Here is a 20,895-nt window from a genome sequence, read left to right on the forward strand (position 1 = left end):
TTTGCCAGCCAAGTGGACTGAGCAACAAAAAATAAAGTGCCTTGTTCATGGACACAACGCATCACCAGGAATTGAACTCACGACCTTACAATTGCGAGCCGAATGCCGTAACCACTTAGCCATGTACCTTCACATAAGAGATATAGGAACTAACTGTAGTGTGTATACATTGAGTATGATACACAGGTGATTCTGTAATTACATTCTCAATTGCATACACTGGGTGAATATCTATATCTATCTTTCTATCTCTCTCTCTCTCTCTCTCTCTCTCTCTCTTTATATATATATATATATATATAATTATGTGTATTTCTTCTATCTTAATGAATAAAAATTCTTCTGATAGAATAAATGGGTTAATAGAAACCAATGTAGCAAAGAACACAAAATAACTGTGGTTAGCTCCTGTTTTTAAGGCAGGAACTCCTTGAAATTTTGGGTATTTGAGTATATTTAAGAATTTATATATATGTATGTATATATACACACACACACACTGCTCTATCTCTATACCTATACATCTGCCTATATCTCTCTACCTATCTCTATATGTAATATGTATACATAAAATATAGTGCCATATAACATATATATATATATATATATATATATATATATATATATAATTTATACACAATATATAAATGTACACACACATGCACACATATATATATTATGTACATATATTATATATATATATATATATATATATACTCGTTAATCATATATTATATGATATATATTATATATATATGTATGTATATATATATGTGTGTGTGTGTGTGAGTATATATATTTATTATATATGTATGTATCTGTTGATTTCCTGTAGTGATTCACCCAAGATATGAGTGAAAATGAAGACAGCCTACAATCAAGTACCCTGGTAATTTGGTCAAGTATTTTGTTCCCACCCCCTGCAAACCAACAACAACCATTTTCGTTAAATATCTACCCACCTGAATGCATGTATGTATGTGTATACATACATACATACATGCATGCACACACACACAGACACAGACACAATCATAAACACACATTGATATGTAATTGTAAGATCACATAATGTTATGTAATTCTAAGATGCAGAGGTGCGTGGTGTAGTGGTTAGGGTGTTGGACTCACGATCATGAGATTGTGGTTTCAGTTCCTGGATCGGGCGATGCAGTGTGTTTCTTGAGCAAAATACTTCATTTGCACGTTGCTCCAATCCCCTCAGTTGTAGAAATGAGTTTAGCCTGAAGAGAGATGGGCTCCGCCAGGCTTTTCCCCACCTAGATACGCTGCATGGATGCAGAGCCCCAATAACCAACTACCAAGGGATTAACTTATCAAGATGTAGGAAGTTGGTTAGCTTTGAGCAGTCTGTAGAAGATATACAAAAAACAACTTTCAGGAACAATAATAGTTTATTCGTGTAGACAGGGGTTTTCAAACTTTTTGACCTGTGGACCCCTTTATATTTCAGGCTTTACCTTAGGGACTCCCTTATAAACAAAAAAACATATATAAAATCAAATTGCCCATAAAAAGTATTTGCTGTCCACGGACCCCCTGTCTTGTCCTTGCGGACCCCCTGTGGTCCGCGGCCACAGTTTGAAAACCCCTGCACTAGATCAGAGCTTTTCAAACTTTTTGACTTGCGGACCCCTTTATATTTCAGGCTTTACCTTAGGGACCCCCCTTATAAACGCTTATGAAATTTAAACATAAATATTTGCTTAAAATAACATATTTTTACATTTATTTATTTAACAGTATTTAACAAATAGGTTTATTGTCAATTAAAAGATTTCGATTAAAAAAACATATATAAAATCAAATTGCCCATAAAAAGTATTTGCTGTCCATGGACACCCTGTCTTGTCCTTGCGGACCCTCTGTGGTCCGCGGACCACAGTTTGAAAACCCCTGGTGTAGAATGATGGAGGTTTTTCCCATGTCAAAGTTCGATAAGCTGCAAAAAGTTTTTTTTGTGGTTAATGGTTAGCAAGTAGGGTTGCTACGAATCATCGTCATCGTCATCATTTAAACGTCCATTTTCCATGCCTTATTTCATATTCTTTATTTCTAGTTATCCCTTATTTCGTACATTCTGAATAGTATAAAGCTTTCTTAAGTCCCAAGTTACTCTGGTGGTTGTACAGAATTAGAGCTGTGTATCAGGTCCGATGCATGAATGCCTGGGAAATCTGTCCTGTTTATCACATGCAATACACAGCAGCTGTCCCCAGACTTCTCTTGCACCTTAGATTAATTTCATGCAAGATGATTTTTCCATGGGCCTGGATATCATGTGCATAACAAATAAAAAACACAACAAAGAGCATAATATATCATTTAATTATTACATATATAATACATTTACTTTGCATATTGTTGTTGTTGGCACTCCGTCGCTTACGACGTCAAGGGTTCCGGTTGATCCAATCAACGGAACAGCCTGCTCATGAAATTAACGTGCAAGTGGCTGAGCACTCCACAGACACGTGTACCCTTAACGTAGTTCTCGGGGATATTCAGCGTGACACAGTGTGTGACAAGGCTGACCCTTTGAATTACAGGCACAACAGAAACAGGAAGAAAGAGTGAGAGAAAGTTGTGGTGGAAGAGTACAGCAGGGTTCGCCACCATCCCCTGCCGGAGCCTCGTGGGGCTTTAGGTGTTTTCGCTCAATAAACACTCACAACGCCCGGTCTGGGAATCGAAGCCGCGATCCTATGATCGCGAGTCCGCTGCCCTAACCACTGGGCCATTGCGCCTCCACACTTTGCATATATAATACATACATGGTGCAAAAGCACCCAGGAGACTGTTAGTCAATCAAACGGGAATAAAATTATTGATTCTTTTTCTTTCTGCATGACATGGTACCAAATGATCTACAGCTTGAGGGTTGGAGACCTCAAACAAACGAAGGGTTAATTTACGTTCCAAAAACAACACACACACATACACACACAGCTTAATGTCCCAGTAATTGTTAAAACTTCATTATTTTTTTTTACTAAACTCATTCCTAATGAACTAAACTAAAACTTGCGGGCTGTATATTTCCATAGAAATACATTCTCCAAAGCTTTCAGGATTTCCATTTAAATGTTCATTGTTTTTTTCATTGTTATGGTTTCACGCCCATTTGGGATTTTTTTTTTTTTCAAGTTAATGTTTGGGATTTTTTTTTTTCTTTTGTTGATTACTCATGCTACTATCACTAACCATCCGAATGCGAGGGACTGTGTGTTGGAATACCTGGGAATCTGTTGTTTTTGCTTTTATTTATAATTATTTTTTGGAGTTTTTGTATATCAAGCAAACCAATGCAAATAAAAATGTAACACTGTTGTTTGGTTTTTCCATGTACTTTTGCTGTTCTTTCGGAGTACCACACTACAAGTGTCTCTACGCATATCCATGTACTCACACACACACACACACACTCATATATAAATACACATACATAACATACACACAGTCACATATTTTTACATATATACACACACACTTACATACATATGCACACTATAAGTGTCTTTGCATATGCATATATACATATATATATATATATGTATTTGTACACACACACACACACGTACATATAAATGCACGTACATAAGCATACACACATACATCTGCACATATTTTTACATATATATATGTGTGTGAAGGTGCATGGCTTAGTGGTTAAGGCATTTGGCTCACAAACATAAGGTCATGAGTTCAATTCCCAGCAATGCATTGAGTCCTTGAGCAAGACACTTTATTTCACGTTGCTCCAGTTCACTCACCTGGCAAAAATGAGTAGTACCTGTATTTCAAAGGGCCAGCCTTGTCACCTGCTGTGTTACTCTGAATCTCCCTGCAAACTACATTAAGGTACACATGTCCATGGAGTACTCAGCCACTTGCACATTAATTTCATGAGCAAGCTGTTCTGTTGATTGTATCATGACGTAGGTGTTTTGAGAAACTTAGTAGAGGGAGGTTACTCTATAACACTTCTTGCAAGGGAGATCATTCAACTATTTTAGCTATAGACGACAGACTACTACACATTCATGGCTAGGACGGTTGACAGGTGCCAGTCAAGTAGTAAAACTACCCTAGGCTACTGTGTCTGTTTTGGCAGGGTTTTTACGACTGGATGCCCTTCTTAACACCAACCACTCTGCGGAATGATATCCGTGCATTTTACATGGCACTAGCACAAGCGAGATTAGTGCCCATCACTTTACAGTGTGGACTGGATGCTTTTAATGTGGCACCAGTACTGGCTGGATAACCAAGTAGCTCACAAGACAAGGAATTATGAGAGGGGCAGGAGCAGGGGCAACTTGTGTCAGAGGAGAAAGGTTAGAGTGTGACGAAGAGACGATGTTTAATAAATTATTTTATGTCTGCACTAGTGTGTACATTATAAATTACATAGTTCTATTGTAATAATAAATAAATAATAAATGCGCCCTTTTAAAGCCTAGCCAAGCTCATGGGCCCGGTTTCCTGGTTTCTATGGCATGTGTGTTCCCCAGCTGGACGGGACGCCAGTCCATCGCAGCGTTACTCATTTTTTCCAGCTGAGTGGACTGGAGCAACGTGAAATGAAGTGTTTTGCTCAAGAACACAACGCGTCGCCTGGTCCAGGAATCGAAACCACAATCTTACGATCATGATGCTGACTCCCTAACCACTAAGCTACACACCTCCACAGTTCTATTGTACATTTTGCAAAATAATGCAGATAAAGAAGGCTAGGTCATCAAATTGACAGAAGATCGTGGTTTCATCAATTTTTTAGTGAAGTTGTAAAATGGATGTAACCATGATATTCTGTTGATCTGAAGAGCTAGCCTTCTATACCTGCATTGGTTTGTAAAATATACAACAGTACTATATAATTTATAGCTTATACACTAGTGCATATATGTAAAATAATTTATTATACACTAAAATACATTATTTTTCCATGATATTGGCTGTGAAACAATTGTAGTCTTATGGATATCAACTGGTGAAATAAATATTTCCACCTCATACCTCGTATGTATGTATGTATGTAGGTAGGTAGGTAGGTATGCATTTATACAGATAAATACATGCACACACACACACACACACACACACTTGTTTATGCTGTAGTACAGTTTTCTTTTTGTTTTATTGTAATATTAAATGCTAGTTCCACCAGAAACTAACCCAGCTCTGGTATAAGCTAAGTATAATATGTATGTTTCTGTGCTTTGCTGTCGTATTACAACTATTTCATATCATATGACTCCCTGTTTTATATAGTTTTATATATATACGTATATACAAGGGGTGTCTGGAAAGTCTTGAGCCTCAAAAAAACAAAACATGGTACAAGACTTCTGATGATTTATTTTTCAACATAACCCCCTCCCCCCACGATGGCTGAGCACTTTCTCCAGCGGTGCTGAAGCGCCATTATCCCGGCGTAGAAGAACTCTTTTGTTTAGGACTCCAAGAAACTTCCAACTGCGTCTATGACGTCATTGTCACTGGCAAAATGGCGACCGGCCAGGGCCTTTTTCATTTTTGGAAATAGATGAAAGTCAGAGGGGGCTAAGTCTGGTGAATAAGGCGGATGGGGAACAAGTTCGTATCCACAATCACGAATTGTTGCCATGGCAACCACTGATGTGTGAGCTGGAGCATTGTCGTGATGAAAAAGGAGTCTTCTGGTGAGCATTCCCGGCCTTTTTTCTTTGATTGCTTCTCGGAGGCGTTTCAGGTGCTGAGAATAATACAGCCCTGTCATGGTGTGGCCCTTTTCAAGGTAATCAATCAGCAAGACATCTTGAGAATCCTCAAAAACGGACGCCACGACCTTGCCAGCTGAAGGAATGACCCTGGCCTTCTTTGGGGTAGGAGAAGATGTGTGCTTCCACTGCTTTGGTTGTTCTTTGGTTTCAGGCTGGTAGTGATGGACCCAACTTTCGTCCATAATAATAAAACAAGGAAGAAAACTCTCTTCATCGGCTTCAAATAGTTCCAGATTGCTCGTGGACAAAGTGCACCTGGTGCGTTTCTGTTCAGGAGTCAAAAGGCGAGGGACCCACCTTGCAGGAACCTTTGAGAACCCAAGTTCTTTTGTCATAATGTTGTCAGCTCTTTCAGTTGAAATGCTCAGTCTCTCGGCAATCTGATGACATGATATTCGGCGATCTTGCATTATCATACCAAGAGCAAGGTCAAGGTTATCCTTGGTGGTTGCAGTTGGAGGTCTCCCTGGTCTTGGATCATCTTCCACGCTCTCCCTGCCACACTTGAATTCATTTACCCAGCTTTTGACTGTTGCATATGAAGGAGCATTGTCTGTTAAGGTTCTCACCATATCTTCATGCATTTCCGATGGAGTCATGCCTTTCAAATGAAGCTACTTTATGACAGCACGATACTCCGTTTTCTCCGTTTTCCTTGTAAATTCGAAGCTTGTTTATTGAAAAATCTGCAACAAAAAAAATTTAAATATCAGAATCATGAAAATGAGCAAGAAGACTCCGAAAAGACTGTACTTACCAGAAAAAATTGTTTCAACTATATAGCAGCCCCGATTCTAGGTTAGGCTCAAAACTTTTCAGACACCCCTCGTATGTATATATATATATATATATATATATATATATATATATATATATACCCATGCTAGCATGGAAAGCGGACGTTAAACGATGATGATGATGATGATGATATATATATATATAGAGAGAGAGAGTTTGCCCCTCTGGCTCATCACATAACATGTCACCTACAGCTGGGATTGAACCTGTCTCTTGTTATTTTTCTCTTTCTAGGCTGACAGTCCAGTTGCCCCCATGAGAATGGTTCCCAGAGTCAACTGGCCCCATGTTGTTAACTTAGGAAACAGTATCATTGGGGTCAGCATTTTGACAATGCCCTTCTGTTTTCAGCAGGTCAGTAGAAAACCCTACACTTTTTATTTGTTTTTTTTATTTATATTATTAACATTATTATTGTTAAACCTTGGGAGAGGCATTATGCCGGTAATAAACACACGCACTGGTTCAGTCCTTTATTAATTTATATAGTTTTTTTGTTAAATTATTTCATTGCACTCTTGCAATCTCTTCAGTAACTTGTCTCTCCAATTCCATAAATTAATAAAGGACTGAACCAGTGCGTGTGTTTATTACCGGCATAATGCCTCTCCCAAGGTTTAATTGTATTTCTTTCAACACGTATCCACATCAAGAATCTTGCACACGAAATACACATACGAATTATTATTGTTGTTGTTGTTTAATGTGGCTAACTGGCAGAATTGTTAGCACGCTGGGGCGAAATGCTTAGCAGTATTTCATCTGCCGTTCAGGCCTTGTGCCTGTCATAGAAAGGATTATTATTATTATTTACAGGCACAAAGTGGAGGTGCAATGGCCCAGTGGTTAGGGCAGCGGACTCGCGGTCATAGGATCGCGGTTTCGATTCCCAGACTGGGCGTTGTGAGTGTTTATTGAGCGAAAACACCTAAAGCTCCACGAGGCTCCCCCATTACTTCTACTCGTGATCAGGGATGCACATATCGTCAGCCACCAAGGGACATGCTCAACTGGTTAAGGTCAAACAACTGACAAGCAAATTGATGAGACAAAACAATGTACATGATAACAACAATTATTATTATTATTATTATTATTTAGACAGCAAGTTGGCAAAGTTGTTAGCACACCAGACAAAATTCTTAATGACATTTTTGGTGGTTGGGGTGTATCAAATTTAGGGGCTCCCTGTCCCCTTTTTTCTCTATAGGACAGTGGTGTGTCACATTTCAGAGATGTATCTCTGTCTATCCCCCCTTTTCCTCTATGAAACTGATGTAAAAAAAATTAGGGGTTCTGTCTCTGTTTGTCCCTTTCTCTACCAAATGGCATGTGTTACATTAAATTAAGGACCTTCCTTGTTAATAGTATAGGGTACAGCTTAAAAAAGACCAGCTCCTTGACTATTTGTCCCTTTTTTTTTTTTCTCTCTCTCTTCCAAACAGTGTGGCATCATATTAGGGACCCTGCTGCTGCTGTTCTGCACATGGTTGACCCTAATCTCATGCCAGTTACTCATGAAGGCGGGGATCACATCCCGCAGGAAATCCTTTGAATTTCTAGGTAAGTCTCTTTACTCTTTTTACTCTTTTACTTGTTTCAGTCATTTGACTTCGGCCATGCTGGAGCACCGCCTTTTAGTCGAGCAAATCGACCCCAGGACTTATTTTTTGGAAGCCTAGTACTTATTCTATTGGTTTCTTTTGCCAAACCGCTAAGTTACGGGGACATAAACACACCAGCATCAGTTGTCAAGCGATGTTGGGGGGACAAACACACACATACATATATATATACATATATACGACGGGCTTCTTTCAGTTTCCGTCTACCAAATCCACTCACAAGGCACGTAAAAGCACCCACTACACTCTCGGAGTGGTTGGCGTTAGGAAGGGCATCCAGCTGTAGAAACTCTGCCAAATCAGATTGGAGCCTGGTGTAGCCATCTGGTTCACCAGTCCTTAGTCAAATCGTCCAACCCATGCTAGCATGGAAAGCAGACGTTAAACGATGATGATGATATATATATATATATATATATATATATATATATATCTTTCTACTTGTTCTACAAATTGCTTTGAGTTTAAAATCTTTGTTGCCATTTTTGCTTTAAAAAATCGGACTTTTCAACCAACTCAATACCACACCCGCCCACCCCACCCCACAGAACATAGCACCACACCTCAACATCATCACATGGGAATTTCACCAATGTTTTCATTTTCTGTTTCTTTTTCCCAATTCATTCCAGCTTACCACATCCTGGGAGGCGGTGGCAAGTTTGTGGTCGAGTTTCTGTAAGTATTCGCATTTCAGACTTCTTCCCTGTGTCCCTTTTACTGGGGGTAGATTTAACCCTTAATCTCAGTGGTTCTCAACCATTTTTTTCTTTCGTTTCTGGATCCCTTTTATTCCTAATTTTACTCTGGTGAACCCTCATAGCCATTGGAGGAATTTCAACCATGTTTCGTGGTCTGCTACCACAACAGCTCCATTATAGGATCCAGTTAGCTCAAGACATCATCAGGAGGAACAACGTCCGGTTTCGGCCCCTACTCCTCTACCGTTTTGACGTGGCGGGGCCACCCCCTTTCGGAGGTGTCTTCAGCTCTGGTGTTGGGTGCATGTCTTCTTTCTTCTATTCCCTGGCCTCTTCGATGCAGCATCAACGAGTGTCAGCGTCCGACTGATTGTCTTGTCAAATTCCCCTTTTTATATCTGCTGCTAGGCTCCAGCAGGCTGCCCCAGCAAGTTGTCACGTGACACTGTCTAAACTTTAACTGACAATGGAGGGCACGTAATCTTAGCCCACGCATGCTCTAACTGAGACTGTCACCTGTCAATCAGCGAAGCCACTTCAGTGTCAGCTTGTCTCACCTAATGACGTTATTTTCCTGCCGGCATGTTATGACTTTCAAGCCATATTTGGTGTTCCCTTAAATGTTCAGATTATTCTATTTACATGCTTGCTTCAATTACTTAGAGCCATGGCCATGCTGGGGCACCGTAAAGTCTTCATTCATTCATTCATTCATTCTTCTTCCTTCTCTTCTCCCCCTTTCCTCCCCACAGGCTGATCGGTCTGCAGCTTGGTACCATGATAGCTCAGATTGTGGTCATCGGTGACCTTGGGCCGTCCATCATATCCAAATTCACCGGACTTGAGGTAAGTCCTTCAGTTCCAAACACTTAACTTTGTTCTGTCCGATTGTCTATTTATTTATTTATTTACTTATTTATCTATCTATCTGTCTGTCTGCCAGCCTGCCCGTCTGTCTCTATCTATCTATCTATCCATCTATCTATCTAATCTATCTGTGTATATACATATATATCTGTCTGTTTATATCTATCTATCTATCCATCTATCTATCTAATCTATCTGTATATACATATATATCTGTCTGTTTATATCTATCTATCTATCCATCTATCTATCTAATCTATCTGTATATACATATATATCTGTCTGTTTATATCTATCTATCTATCTATCTGCTTGTCTGTGGAGACGCAGAAACTCTGTAGAAACTCTGCCAAATCAGATTGGAGCCTGGTGTAACCACCTGGTTCACCAGTTCTCAGTCAAGTCGTCCAACCCATGCTAGCATGGAAAGCGGACATTAAATGACGATGATGAGGAGTGGCTGTGTGGTAAGTAGCTTGCTTACCAGCCACATGGTTCCAGGTTCAGTCCCACTGTGTGGCACCTTGGGCAAGTGTCTTCTACTATAGCCTCGGGCTGACCAAAGCCTTTTGAGTGGATTTGGTGGACGGAAACTGAAAGAAGCCCGTCGTGTACATGTATATATATATATATATATATATATATATATTATTATTTAGTTTAAAAGAGTTCCAACACTGTCTGTTTTTTATGTTTTATTTATATTCCTGCAGAACCAATGTGGGGTATAGAATATGGAATATATAATATAAAATAAAATAAAATAAAATAAAAATGGATGGCACCATGAAAGAAAGTATTGAATGTAGATGAAATATTGAGTGTTCAATATAAAGGATCAAATATATAAATATATAAAGGCGACTCGAGTTTCAGGGCTATTTCCCTTCGTCATGACAGACTTTAACAGACTGTAATTAGTTGGCTGGTTTTCTGTCTTTTATACCAATTCCTTTGGACGGCAGCAGTAGGTGTTTGGCCACTTTTAGAATTGATGTCAAATCTATTTTTAGAAATGATGATATTTTAATTTATTGTTTTGTGTGGGTTGTAGGGATAAGATTTTTAAACCCCAGTAGGTGTTTGGCTGTTCTTAGAAATGATGCCAAATATATATATATATATATATATATATATATATATATATATATATATATATATATATATATATATATATATATGTTTGTGTGTCTCTGTTTGTCCCTCCAACATCGCTTGACAACCGATGGTGGTGTGTTTAGTTCCCCGTAACATAGCGGTTCGGCAAAAAGAGACCGATAGAATAAGTACTGGGCTTACAAAGAATAAGTCCTGGGGTCGATTTGATTCGAGTAAAGGCGGTGCTCCAGCATGGCCGCAGTCAAATGACTGAAACAGGTAAAAGAGTAAAAGGAGAGAGTATATGTTCTCTCTGTCTCTCCTCCTCTCTCTTTCTCTCCCCCTCTCTCAGTCTCTCAGTCTCTCCCCCTCTCTCTTTCTCTCCCCGTCTCTCATTCTGTCTGCGTCTAATCTTTTCCTTTCTCTTTGTCACTGCAGTCTCAAGTCAAACTCTCTCTCACACTCATATCCTCTCACTCGCACTCGCACTCTCACTCTCTCTCTCTCTTCCAGAACACCAGTAACTTGAGGTCCGGCCTGATCATTTGTCTTTGTCTGTTCGTTGGTCTGCCCCTCGGCCTTCTCAAGAATGTTCGGTCGCTCAGTCACACCAGTACCCTGTGCGCCTGCTTCTACACCATCTTCGTCGTCTACGTAAGTACACACCACCACCACCACTGCTACATTGACAACAACAACTACAACAACAACACCTGCTGCTACTACTATTTCTAACGCTACCAGCACCAGAACTGCTACTACAACTACCACCACCACCATCACCGCCAATACTACTGCTATCACCACCACCACCACCACAGCTACTGCTAGTGAGGCCTTGTGCTCACAGTACAAAGGATTATCATTACTGTTGTTATTATTATTATTAAGACTCCAAGCTGGCAAAATCGTTAGCACACCAGATGAAATGCTTAGCGGTCTTTTGCCTGTCGCTATGTACTGAGTTCAATTCCCACTGAGGTCAGCTTTGCCTTTCATCCTTTTGGGGTCGATAAATTAAGTACCAAAAGAGCACTGGGGTAGATATAATCAACTTAGCCCTTTCCTCTATAAATGCTGGCCTTGTGCCATAATTTGAAACCATTATTAATATTATTATTATTATTATTATTAGCACCAGCGTGATCGTTATCCTGGCACGTGAAAAGACATTCGAGCGAGATTGTTGCCAGTGCCACTGGACTGGCTCCTGTGCAGGTGACACGTAAAACACACCATTTCGAGCGTGGCCATTGCCAGTACCCGCCTGACTGGCCTTCGTGCGGGTGACACGTAAAAGCACCCACTACACTCTCGGAGTGGTTGGCGTTAGGAAGGGCATCCAGCTGTAGAAACTCTGCCAGATCAGATTGGAGCCTGGTGTCGCCTCCTGGTCCACCAGTCCTCAGTCAAATCGTCCAACCCATGCTAGCATGGAAAGCAGACGTTAAACGACGATGATGATTAATATTATTATTATTATTACTATTATTATTATTATTCAGTAGTTTTATTTTTATAACGTGCTTTCACTTCCCTACCGAGCACAGCTCTGCGTGCCTTGGGTATGTGCTGTGGTTTGCTATGATGCTCTTATGGTTACTGTATTGAAAGTGTTTTGCGTAGGATGTGTGCAGTGCCCAGTAGTGCAATTTTCTGTATGTTATATATAATTATTATTATTATTATTATTATTATTATTATTATTATTATTATTATTATAGATGATCTTACTGTCTTTACCAAACCTGTGGAAGAACGACTGGGTTGTGCAGGTGAGGTATTGGAGATGGGATGGCTTCTTCCAATGTATACCAATCTTTTCACTGGCTTTTGGATGTCAAACGTGAGTAGAAGGCAATCATTCACGCCCCTTCCCGTCTGTCACACCTCATCTCACCTCTCATTACGGTTTTTATCTCAATCTCTTTTTCTTTTTCATTGTCATCGTTTAACACCCATGTTCGTTGCTGGCATGGGTTGCAAGGTTTCGGTATGATCTAGTAGGCCCCAAGGACTGCATCGTGCTCCAGTATCTGCTATGGCAAGGGTTTTTACAGCTAGATGCCCTTCCAATGCCAGCCACTTTACAAAGTGGACCAGGTGCATTTTTTTTGCATGACTCTGGCTCTCCGCATGCTCACATATATGTATCATATTCAGCATGTATATACATAGGTACAGGCATGGTTGTGTGGTAAGTAGCTTGCTTTCCAACCACATGGTTGTGGGTTCAGTCCCACTGCATGGCACCTCGGGCAAGTGTCTTGTACTATAGCCTCAGGCCGACCAAAGCCTTGTGAGTGGATTTGGTAGACGGAAACTGAAAGAAGCCCGTCGTATATATGTATGTATATATATATATATATATATGTGTGTGTGTGTTTGTGTGTCTGTGTTTGTCCCCCCCCACCATCGCTTGACAACCAATGCTGGTGTGTTTACGTCCCTGTAACTTAGCGTTTCGGCAAAAAGAGACCGATAGAATAAGTACTAGGCTTACAAAGAATAAGTCCCGGGGTCGATTTTGTTTGACTAAAGGCGCTGCTCCAGCATGGCCACAGTCACGTGACTGAAACAAGTAAAAGAATAAAAGAATAAAAATCTGCATGTGTGTATGTATATATATGTATGTGTGTGTATATATATATATATATATATATATATATATACGCACACGCACACACAGAACTTTAATCTTTCTCTCTCTCTCAGGCCTTCCACCCACGCCACACTCTTCACATCTATTATTCCAGCCAGTTGTTCCTGCTTTATGATGAGCTTCCAGAACCTTCCTTCAATGTCATCAATAAGATTGTAAGCAGTGCTGTAAATATCTGCTCCGTTGCCTACCTTCTGGTAAGTTCTATTTACCTCGGTCCCTTCATACTGTCTGTATATGTACCAGTCTGTCTGTGTGTATATGTTGGTACCAGGTACCCTTTTCCAGTTACTGGTTTCACTTCACCTCTTCTCATACTGGTGCTTTTTGATTCAGGGTACATCATGTTGGTACCTCCTTTGCTACAGACAACTATGTACCTCACTTCTTTTCTCTTGCAGCTTTTTTTGGGCACATAGAAGTACCACGGTATGTTCATTCACATGCTGGTACCAAGTACCTTCTTTCTTCATTACAAATGACTAACGATGTACCTCTTTTGCATCTGTTTTTAGGCACTTACAGGTACCAGGGCACATCAGCCACATGTTTGTAGCAAGTACCTCCTTCGCTACAGATAGAATGTACCTCACCTTTTTTGCATCTATTTTTAGATACATATAGGTACCAGGGCCCATCAGCCATGTCATGGGAGCAAGTACCTCCATCAATACAGATAGAATGTACCTCACCTCTTTTGCATCTGTTTTTAGGCACTTACAGGTACCAGGGCACATCAGCTACATGTTTGTAGCAGGTACCTCTTTCACTATAGATAAATATACACCTCACCTGTTTTGCAACTCTTTTGGGGTACATATAGATACCAGATTATGTCATCTACATGTTGGTACCACGTACTGTACCTTTTTTCTTTTATAGCTGTTTCTTCAGGGTAAATTCATTTGCATGTTGGTTGCAGGTACCTTGTTTCTTTACCACAGACAAAATATGCACCTTGCCTTTCTCATGCAACTGCTTTTGTGTACATGAAGACACCATGGTATGTTCGTCCACATGTTGGTACCAGGTACCTCGTTCTCTACAGATGGCTGTTTTTCCCTTCTTTTATTGCTACTTTTGGGTAAATAGAGACACCAGGACACATTGTCTATATATTGGTATCTGGGACCTTATCTCTTTTCTTTCACAGCTGTACCTCACCTCTTGCACTTTGTAGCTGTTTTTCACTACATCAGGGTATGTTCGTATGCATCTTGGTACCAGGTACCTTGTTTCTTCACCACAGACAGCTAACGATGTACCTCACCTCTTGCACGTTGTAGCTGTTTTTCACTACATCAGGGTATGTTCATATGCATATTGGTACCAGGTACCTTGTTTCTTCACCACAGGCAGCTAACAATGTACCTCTCACCTCTTGTCTCTTGCAGGTTGGTTTTTTTGGCTACATAGCATTCTGTAATATCGAGATTACAGGTGACATAATCAACATGCTGGTCCCGACTTTCTTCACGGACATGGTGAAGCTGAGCTTTGTCCTTTCCATTGCTGTCACCTTCCCCCTCATCATATTTCCCTGCCGTACCAGTCTTTATACGATGTTGTTCCCGAAGGTAAGTCAGAGCGCTGTCTGTCTGTCCATCTATCCATCTATCCATCTATCTACCTATCTATCTATCTATCTATCTATCTATCTATCTATCTATCTGTCTGTCTGTCTGTCTGTCTGTCTGTCTGTCTGTCTGTCTGTCTATTTATCTGTCTGTCTGTCTATTTATCTATCTGTCTGTCTATTTATCTATCTGTCTGTCTATTTATCTATCTATCTGTCTGTCTATTTATCTATCTGTCTGTCTGTCTGTCTGTCTACTTGCCTATCTATCTATCTGTCTGTATGTATCTATCTGTTTATCTCTTTGTCTATCTATCTATCTATCTGCCTATCTATCCATCCATCCATCCATTTGTCTCTCTCTCTCTCTCACTCTGTCTGTCTGTCTATCTATTTACATGTCTATCTACCTATCTATCTATCTATCTATCAACCTATCTGTTTATCCATCTATCTATTTATCTATCTAACCTCCTGTTTATCCATCCATCTATTGGATTATCTGTCTGTCTATCTTTTTATCTATGGCTGTCTGTCTCTCTCTCTCTCTCTCCTTCTTCCTCTCTCTCCCTCTTTCTCTCTGTATAAATGTATCCTTAAACCTCTCTATCTGTCTGTATGTCCCTCAACAGAGACCCAAGACCAGCGATGGATTTGAGATGAGTCACCAGATTCCCGAGTTACACTTCACGCTTATCACGTTGGCCATTATTGTCGTTTCCATGGTGATAGGTATTTCCGTCCCCAACGGTAAGTGATAGCTTGTGACAGGCTAGACAATGGTCAAGAGATTTCTCCATACATGAAACTATCGGTAGCCTTGATAGCCCTAAAATAAAGCACACACACACACACACACACACACACACACACACACACACACACACACTCCCACAGAAATTGCATTAACTAATCCCGTTTCATATCCTCATTTTTTTTGTTTGTTTGTTGTTTCAGTGGAGTTTATCCTGGGCCTTAACGGGGCCACCATGGGAACCCTCATCTGTTACATTATGCCAGCTCTGTTCTTTTTGAGGGTCATGTCTGCAGCATCGGAGGGCAAAGGCTTATCCAAAGTAAGTAATTCCTTAACCCTTTCACATTACTAATCCAAACACCCTTGGTAACCCCTTTAACCCCTTCACATCACAAACCAACAAGGGAGAGTCTCTACATGTCTTGGTCTTGGATTTGTATCTAGTTTTATATCTCTAGAGTGGAGGCGCAATGGCCCAGTGGTTAGGGCAGCGGACTCGTGGTCATAGGATCGTAATTTCGATTCCCAGACCGGGCATTGTGAGTGTTTATTGAGCGAAAACACCTAAAGCTCCATGAGGCTCCGGCAGGAGATGGTGGCTAGAGTAGAAGACACTTGGCCAAGGTGCTAACTTTAACCCTAAGCTTCTTATCACACATTCCTGCACCTATATATATACATATATATATATATATATATATATATATATATATATACACATAGATATAGACAGACAGACACGTATACATATATGACGGGCTTCTTTCAGTTTCCATCTACCAGATCCACTTACAAGGCTTTGGTCGGGCCGAGGCTATAGTAGAAAACACTTGCCCAAGGTGCCATGCCGTGGGACTGAACCTAGAACCATGTGGTTGGGAAGCAAACCTCTTACCACACAGCCACGCCTGTGTCTATTAATGACTTTAATTAATTTAATTAATGACTTTACTCTTTTTTAATTTATTTGTTTGTCTAATCATTCTCCACTGATTTTGTACATAAGTGACGTCTGTCTGTTTCTCTCTCTCTCTCTCTCTCTCTCTCCCTCACTCACTGGACGTCTGTTTCTACAGTTTGTCCTCGTGGTCGGCGTGTTGATATTGCTGACCAGTACGTACACGACGCTCAACTCCCAGGACAAGAGCCACCATGTGGAGCACCAACAGGAGAAACGAATGAAGGACAACATTGCTGCCAAAGACGCCGTCCAGGACATCTTGGAAGGGGGTGAGTACCCTTGAGGTCGTTTTAGATGGTGGTGTTGGTAGCGGTGGAGATGTTGGCATTATGGAGGAAGAATGGCTTGGGTTCAAATCATCGACTGTCACATTCTTTGGAGCTAAAATGGCTCAGGTTTTCAGCCAGTTGTGGTCTATAAACTGTTTCCTCAGGTTAGGAAACACCTTAGTTCCTTTAAATCAGATACCATATAGGTGCAGGAGTGGCTGTGTGGTAAGTAGCTTGCTCACCAACCACATGGTTCCGGGTTCATTCCCACTGTCTGGCACCTTGGGCAAGTGTCTTCTACTATAGCCTCGGGCCGACCACAGCCTTGTGAGTGGATTTGGTAGACGGACACTGAAAGAAGCCCGTCGTATATATACATATATATATATATATATATATATATATATATAAAAGGCGGTGCTCCAGCATGGCCGCAGTCAATAAAATGACTGAAACAAGTAAAAGTGTAAAATAGATATGTCCTAAAGGTAAGCTTATCTGACCATTCTTCTTGCCAACTGAAGTGCCATTACCAATGCCCAACAGTTGCTTTGAAAGGTTCTGTCTGCATCGTCACCACTAAGCTGTACTCTTATGTTGGTAGTGAGTCCTTTTCATCCTTTTGCACAGGGTCACAGCTAGGATGGCTGTGATCATAGGTCTGTCTGGGATCAGGACTGACCTGGAGTTAAACAACAACACCACCACCAATACTAAATACTATACTGTACATTAGATATTGTAGTCCTAGATACACTATGCTTGAATAAAACATGGGATGGTCATGGTTAGGACGGCTGTGATCATAGGTCTGTCTGGATCAGGACTGACCTGGGGTTAAACAACAACTATAGCTGCTAATACTAACTACTATACGTTAGATAATGTAGTCCAAGATACACTATGCCTGAATAAAAGATGGGAGGGTCACAGCTAGGACGGCTGTGATCATAGGTCTGTCTGGAGCAGGACTGACCTGGGGTTAAACAACAGCGTCTACGCTTTATATAACGTAGTCCTAGATACACTATGCCTGAATAAAAGATGGGGTGGTCACGGCTGGAGCGTCTTTGAACGTAGGTCTGCTGTATTATTACTGATCAGTGGCTAAACAACAACATAGCAACTCACAAACCCCACAAATTCTATTTTCCAGCCAAGCATGCCCCTGCCAACGATCATGTTGCGGTCCTCGACAAACTGAACCACCACGTTGGTGGGGTCGAAGCTCTCTTAGGGGATGGCCACCTGGACCCTGCTAAAGACAAGAACAAAGGTTGGCTTTCACTTGATTACAAAATCATCATAATTAATCCCCCATCGTCATTGTTTTCGTTTCCGTGTTTCAATGCCTGCATGCGACAGATGGAGTTAACTGAGGTGTAATAATTTCTCCAAGCTGTAAGGCCGTGTGCTGGCAGAATTGTAAGGAGACCAGGCAAAGTGCTTTGTCAGAATTTCATCAGCTTTTACGTTCTGAGTTCAAGCCCCACCAAGACCCCTTGCCGTCGAAAGAACAAGTCCCAGTGGGGTCCCAGGTCAATGTAATTGACTTACTTCCTACCTCAAAGTTGCTGGCCTTGTGCCAAAATTTGAGACCATTATTATTATTAAGGTGGTGAGAATCGTTAGCCTGTCAGGTGAAATGCTTAGCGGTATTTCGTCCGCCATGACGTTCTGAGTTCAAATTCCACCTTTCATCCTTTCAGGGTCAATTAATTTAAGTACCAGTTACACACTGGGGTCACTGTAATTGACTTAACCCTTCCTTCCCCCAAATTTGAGGTCTTGTTCTTCCAGTAGAAAGGATTATTATTATTATTATTATTATTAGGGTGGCAAGCTGACAGAATCATTAGCATGCCGAGCGAAATACTTAGCAGCATTTTGTCTGCTGCTGTGCTGTGATTTCAAATTCTGCCAAGGTTAACTTATCCGTTCGGGATCTATAAATTAAGTACCAGTTACACACTGGGGTTGATGTAATCAATTTGAGGCCTTGTTCTTCCAATAGAAAGGATTATTATTATTGTTGTTGTTATTATTATTATTATTATTATTATTATTATTATTATTATAATCCTTTCTACTATAGGCACAAGGCCTGAAATTTTAGTGGAGGGGACTAGTCGATTATGTTAACCTCTTGTGTTTCACTGTTATTTAATTTATCGACCCTGAAAGGATGAAAGGTAGAGTCTACCTCAGTGGAATTTGAACTCAGAACATAGCATTTTGTCCAGCACCACTGCCATAAATAAATAAATAATAATAATAATAATAATAATAAGGATCTTGTTCAAAACGGGGGCACCAGTTTTCATCAATGTTTTATGTAGTGTTTTTGGTACCAAAACACTTTCACACTTCGTATACTTATCTATTTTGTGTTATAGAACAGAAAAAAAATTTTGTATTCGAATTTATTTCATGTAAAAAATTGTCTTATTTCGATAATTTCAACCAATCACTGACAAGTATTCAGCTGTTTATACTTGCTCCTTTGGCTGATTAAGCGGTGTAAAGCGTATTTAATCTCCATTTATAATTTCGTTAACATCTGCCTGAACTGTATGAAAGGTTTATTACCTACTGCCTAACCCTAACCCTAACCCTAACCCTACTGCCAATATGCTTCAGCCATCGTTTGTTTACATAGTCAGCACTTAATAATATCCAGCTGAATGGACGTCAGTGATTGATTGAAATTACAGAAATACGACAACTTTAACATGATATAACTTGCGATGTACGTTTTTTTTTGTTAAGAAGACTAAGAGAAAAAGATGTTTTATGACACATTCTACCAGTGTCCCAAGTTTCGAAGTGTTTCGTTAAGAAAATACTGGTGCCCCCATTTTGAACAAGATCCAATAATAATAATAATAATGATAATAGATGTATGGGCTTCTGTCTGTCAATCTTTGAACACTGCTTTATGTGTGTAATGTAATCTCTTCTCTGATCTTTTCACAGACAAGGAATCCCACAGACACGAACCCCCAGTTCCGAAACCCCCTGATGATATTCAGGTCAGTCATTTACTCATCTTGACCCACCCACGCCCACCTCTTTTTCTGACCCGTTAAACCTGACTGGCCTTCGTATGATTTTCGAGCGAGATCGTTGCCAGTGCCCCTGGACTGGCTTGTGTGGGTGGCACATAAAAGACACCATTTCGAGCGTGGCCGTTGCCAGTATCGCCTGACTGGCCTTCGTGCAGGTGACACGTAAAAGCACCTACTACACTCTCTGAGTGGTTGGCGTTAGGAAGGGCATCCAGCTGTAGAAACTCTGCCAAATTTAGATTGGAGCCTGGTGTTGCCATCCGGTTTCACCAGTCTTCAGTCAAATTGTCCAACCCATGCTAGCATGGAAAGCGGACGTTAAACGATGATGATGATGATGAAGCCTTTTGGTACCAACTCGCTTAAGATGTCATATTAGATATATATCTTTCGAAATATTAAATATTGATTTCCTGCGAATATTATTGATAATTTTATGAATTTATTATTAATAATAATATATATATATATATATATATATATATATATATATACATATGTAAATATATTAAAACAAAAAGATAAAGAGAGCAAAGGTAAGGTTGAAGAATTTTATGGATTGAGTCTTACAGCTGTTTCTGGGAAGATCCAGTACTTCCCTTCATCGGAGACAGAAAAAATAAAGTAATCTATTATTATATCCATAGGCGGATATGTTTAGTATGAAGTGGTAAAGAGTGTGATGTGCTGAAAAAAGAGAGAACAGTACTTGAAGTGTAGTTTCATT

General features: G+C 40.2%; 1 protein-coding gene across 8 annotated transcripts in view; it reads left to right on the forward strand.

The window, feature by feature from the left end:
• Positions 1–20,895, forward strand: part of LOC106875652 (putative sodium-coupled neutral amino acid transporter 10) — a 31,000-nt gene that overhangs the window by 9,365 nt on the left and 740 nt on the right. For 2 of the 8 annotated variants that reach the window (XM_089345050.1, XM_089345049.1), the window contains exons 2-15: positions 836–889; positions 6,819–6,938; positions 8,030–8,147; positions 8,842–8,887; positions 9,663–9,756; positions 11,389–11,529; positions 12,600–12,721; positions 13,632–13,734; positions 14,932–15,114; positions 15,746–15,863; positions 16,071–16,189; positions 16,947–17,100; positions 18,257–18,376; positions 20,077–20,132. In XM_089345050.1, coding sequence (XP_089201176.1) covers positions 851–889; positions 6,819–6,938; positions 8,030–8,147; positions 8,842–8,887; positions 9,663–9,756; positions 11,389–11,529; positions 12,600–12,721; positions 13,632–13,734; positions 14,932–15,114; positions 15,746–15,863; positions 16,071–16,189; positions 16,947–17,100; positions 18,257–18,376; positions 20,077–20,132 — 1,533 coding nt within the window. In that variant the 5' untranslated portion in view covers positions 836–850. The remainder of the gene's footprint in view (positions 1–835; positions 890–6,818; positions 6,939–8,029; positions 8,148–8,841; positions 8,888–9,662; positions 9,757–11,388; positions 11,530–12,599; positions 12,722–13,631; positions 13,735–14,931; positions 15,115–15,745; positions 15,864–16,070; positions 16,190–16,946; positions 17,101–18,256; positions 18,377–20,076; positions 20,133–20,895) is intronic. The other 6 variants (XM_089345048.1, XM_089345051.1, XM_089345054.1 and 3 more) reach the window with 3 other exon arrangements.

Source organism: Octopus bimaculoides, chromosome 29, assembly GCF_046866305.1.
Source record: "Octopus bimaculoides isolate indiv1 chromosome 29, ASM4686630v1, whole genome shotgun sequence".
NCBI classification, from domain to species: domain Eukaryota; kingdom Metazoa; phylum Mollusca; class Cephalopoda; order Octopoda; family Octopodidae; genus Octopus; species Octopus bimaculoides.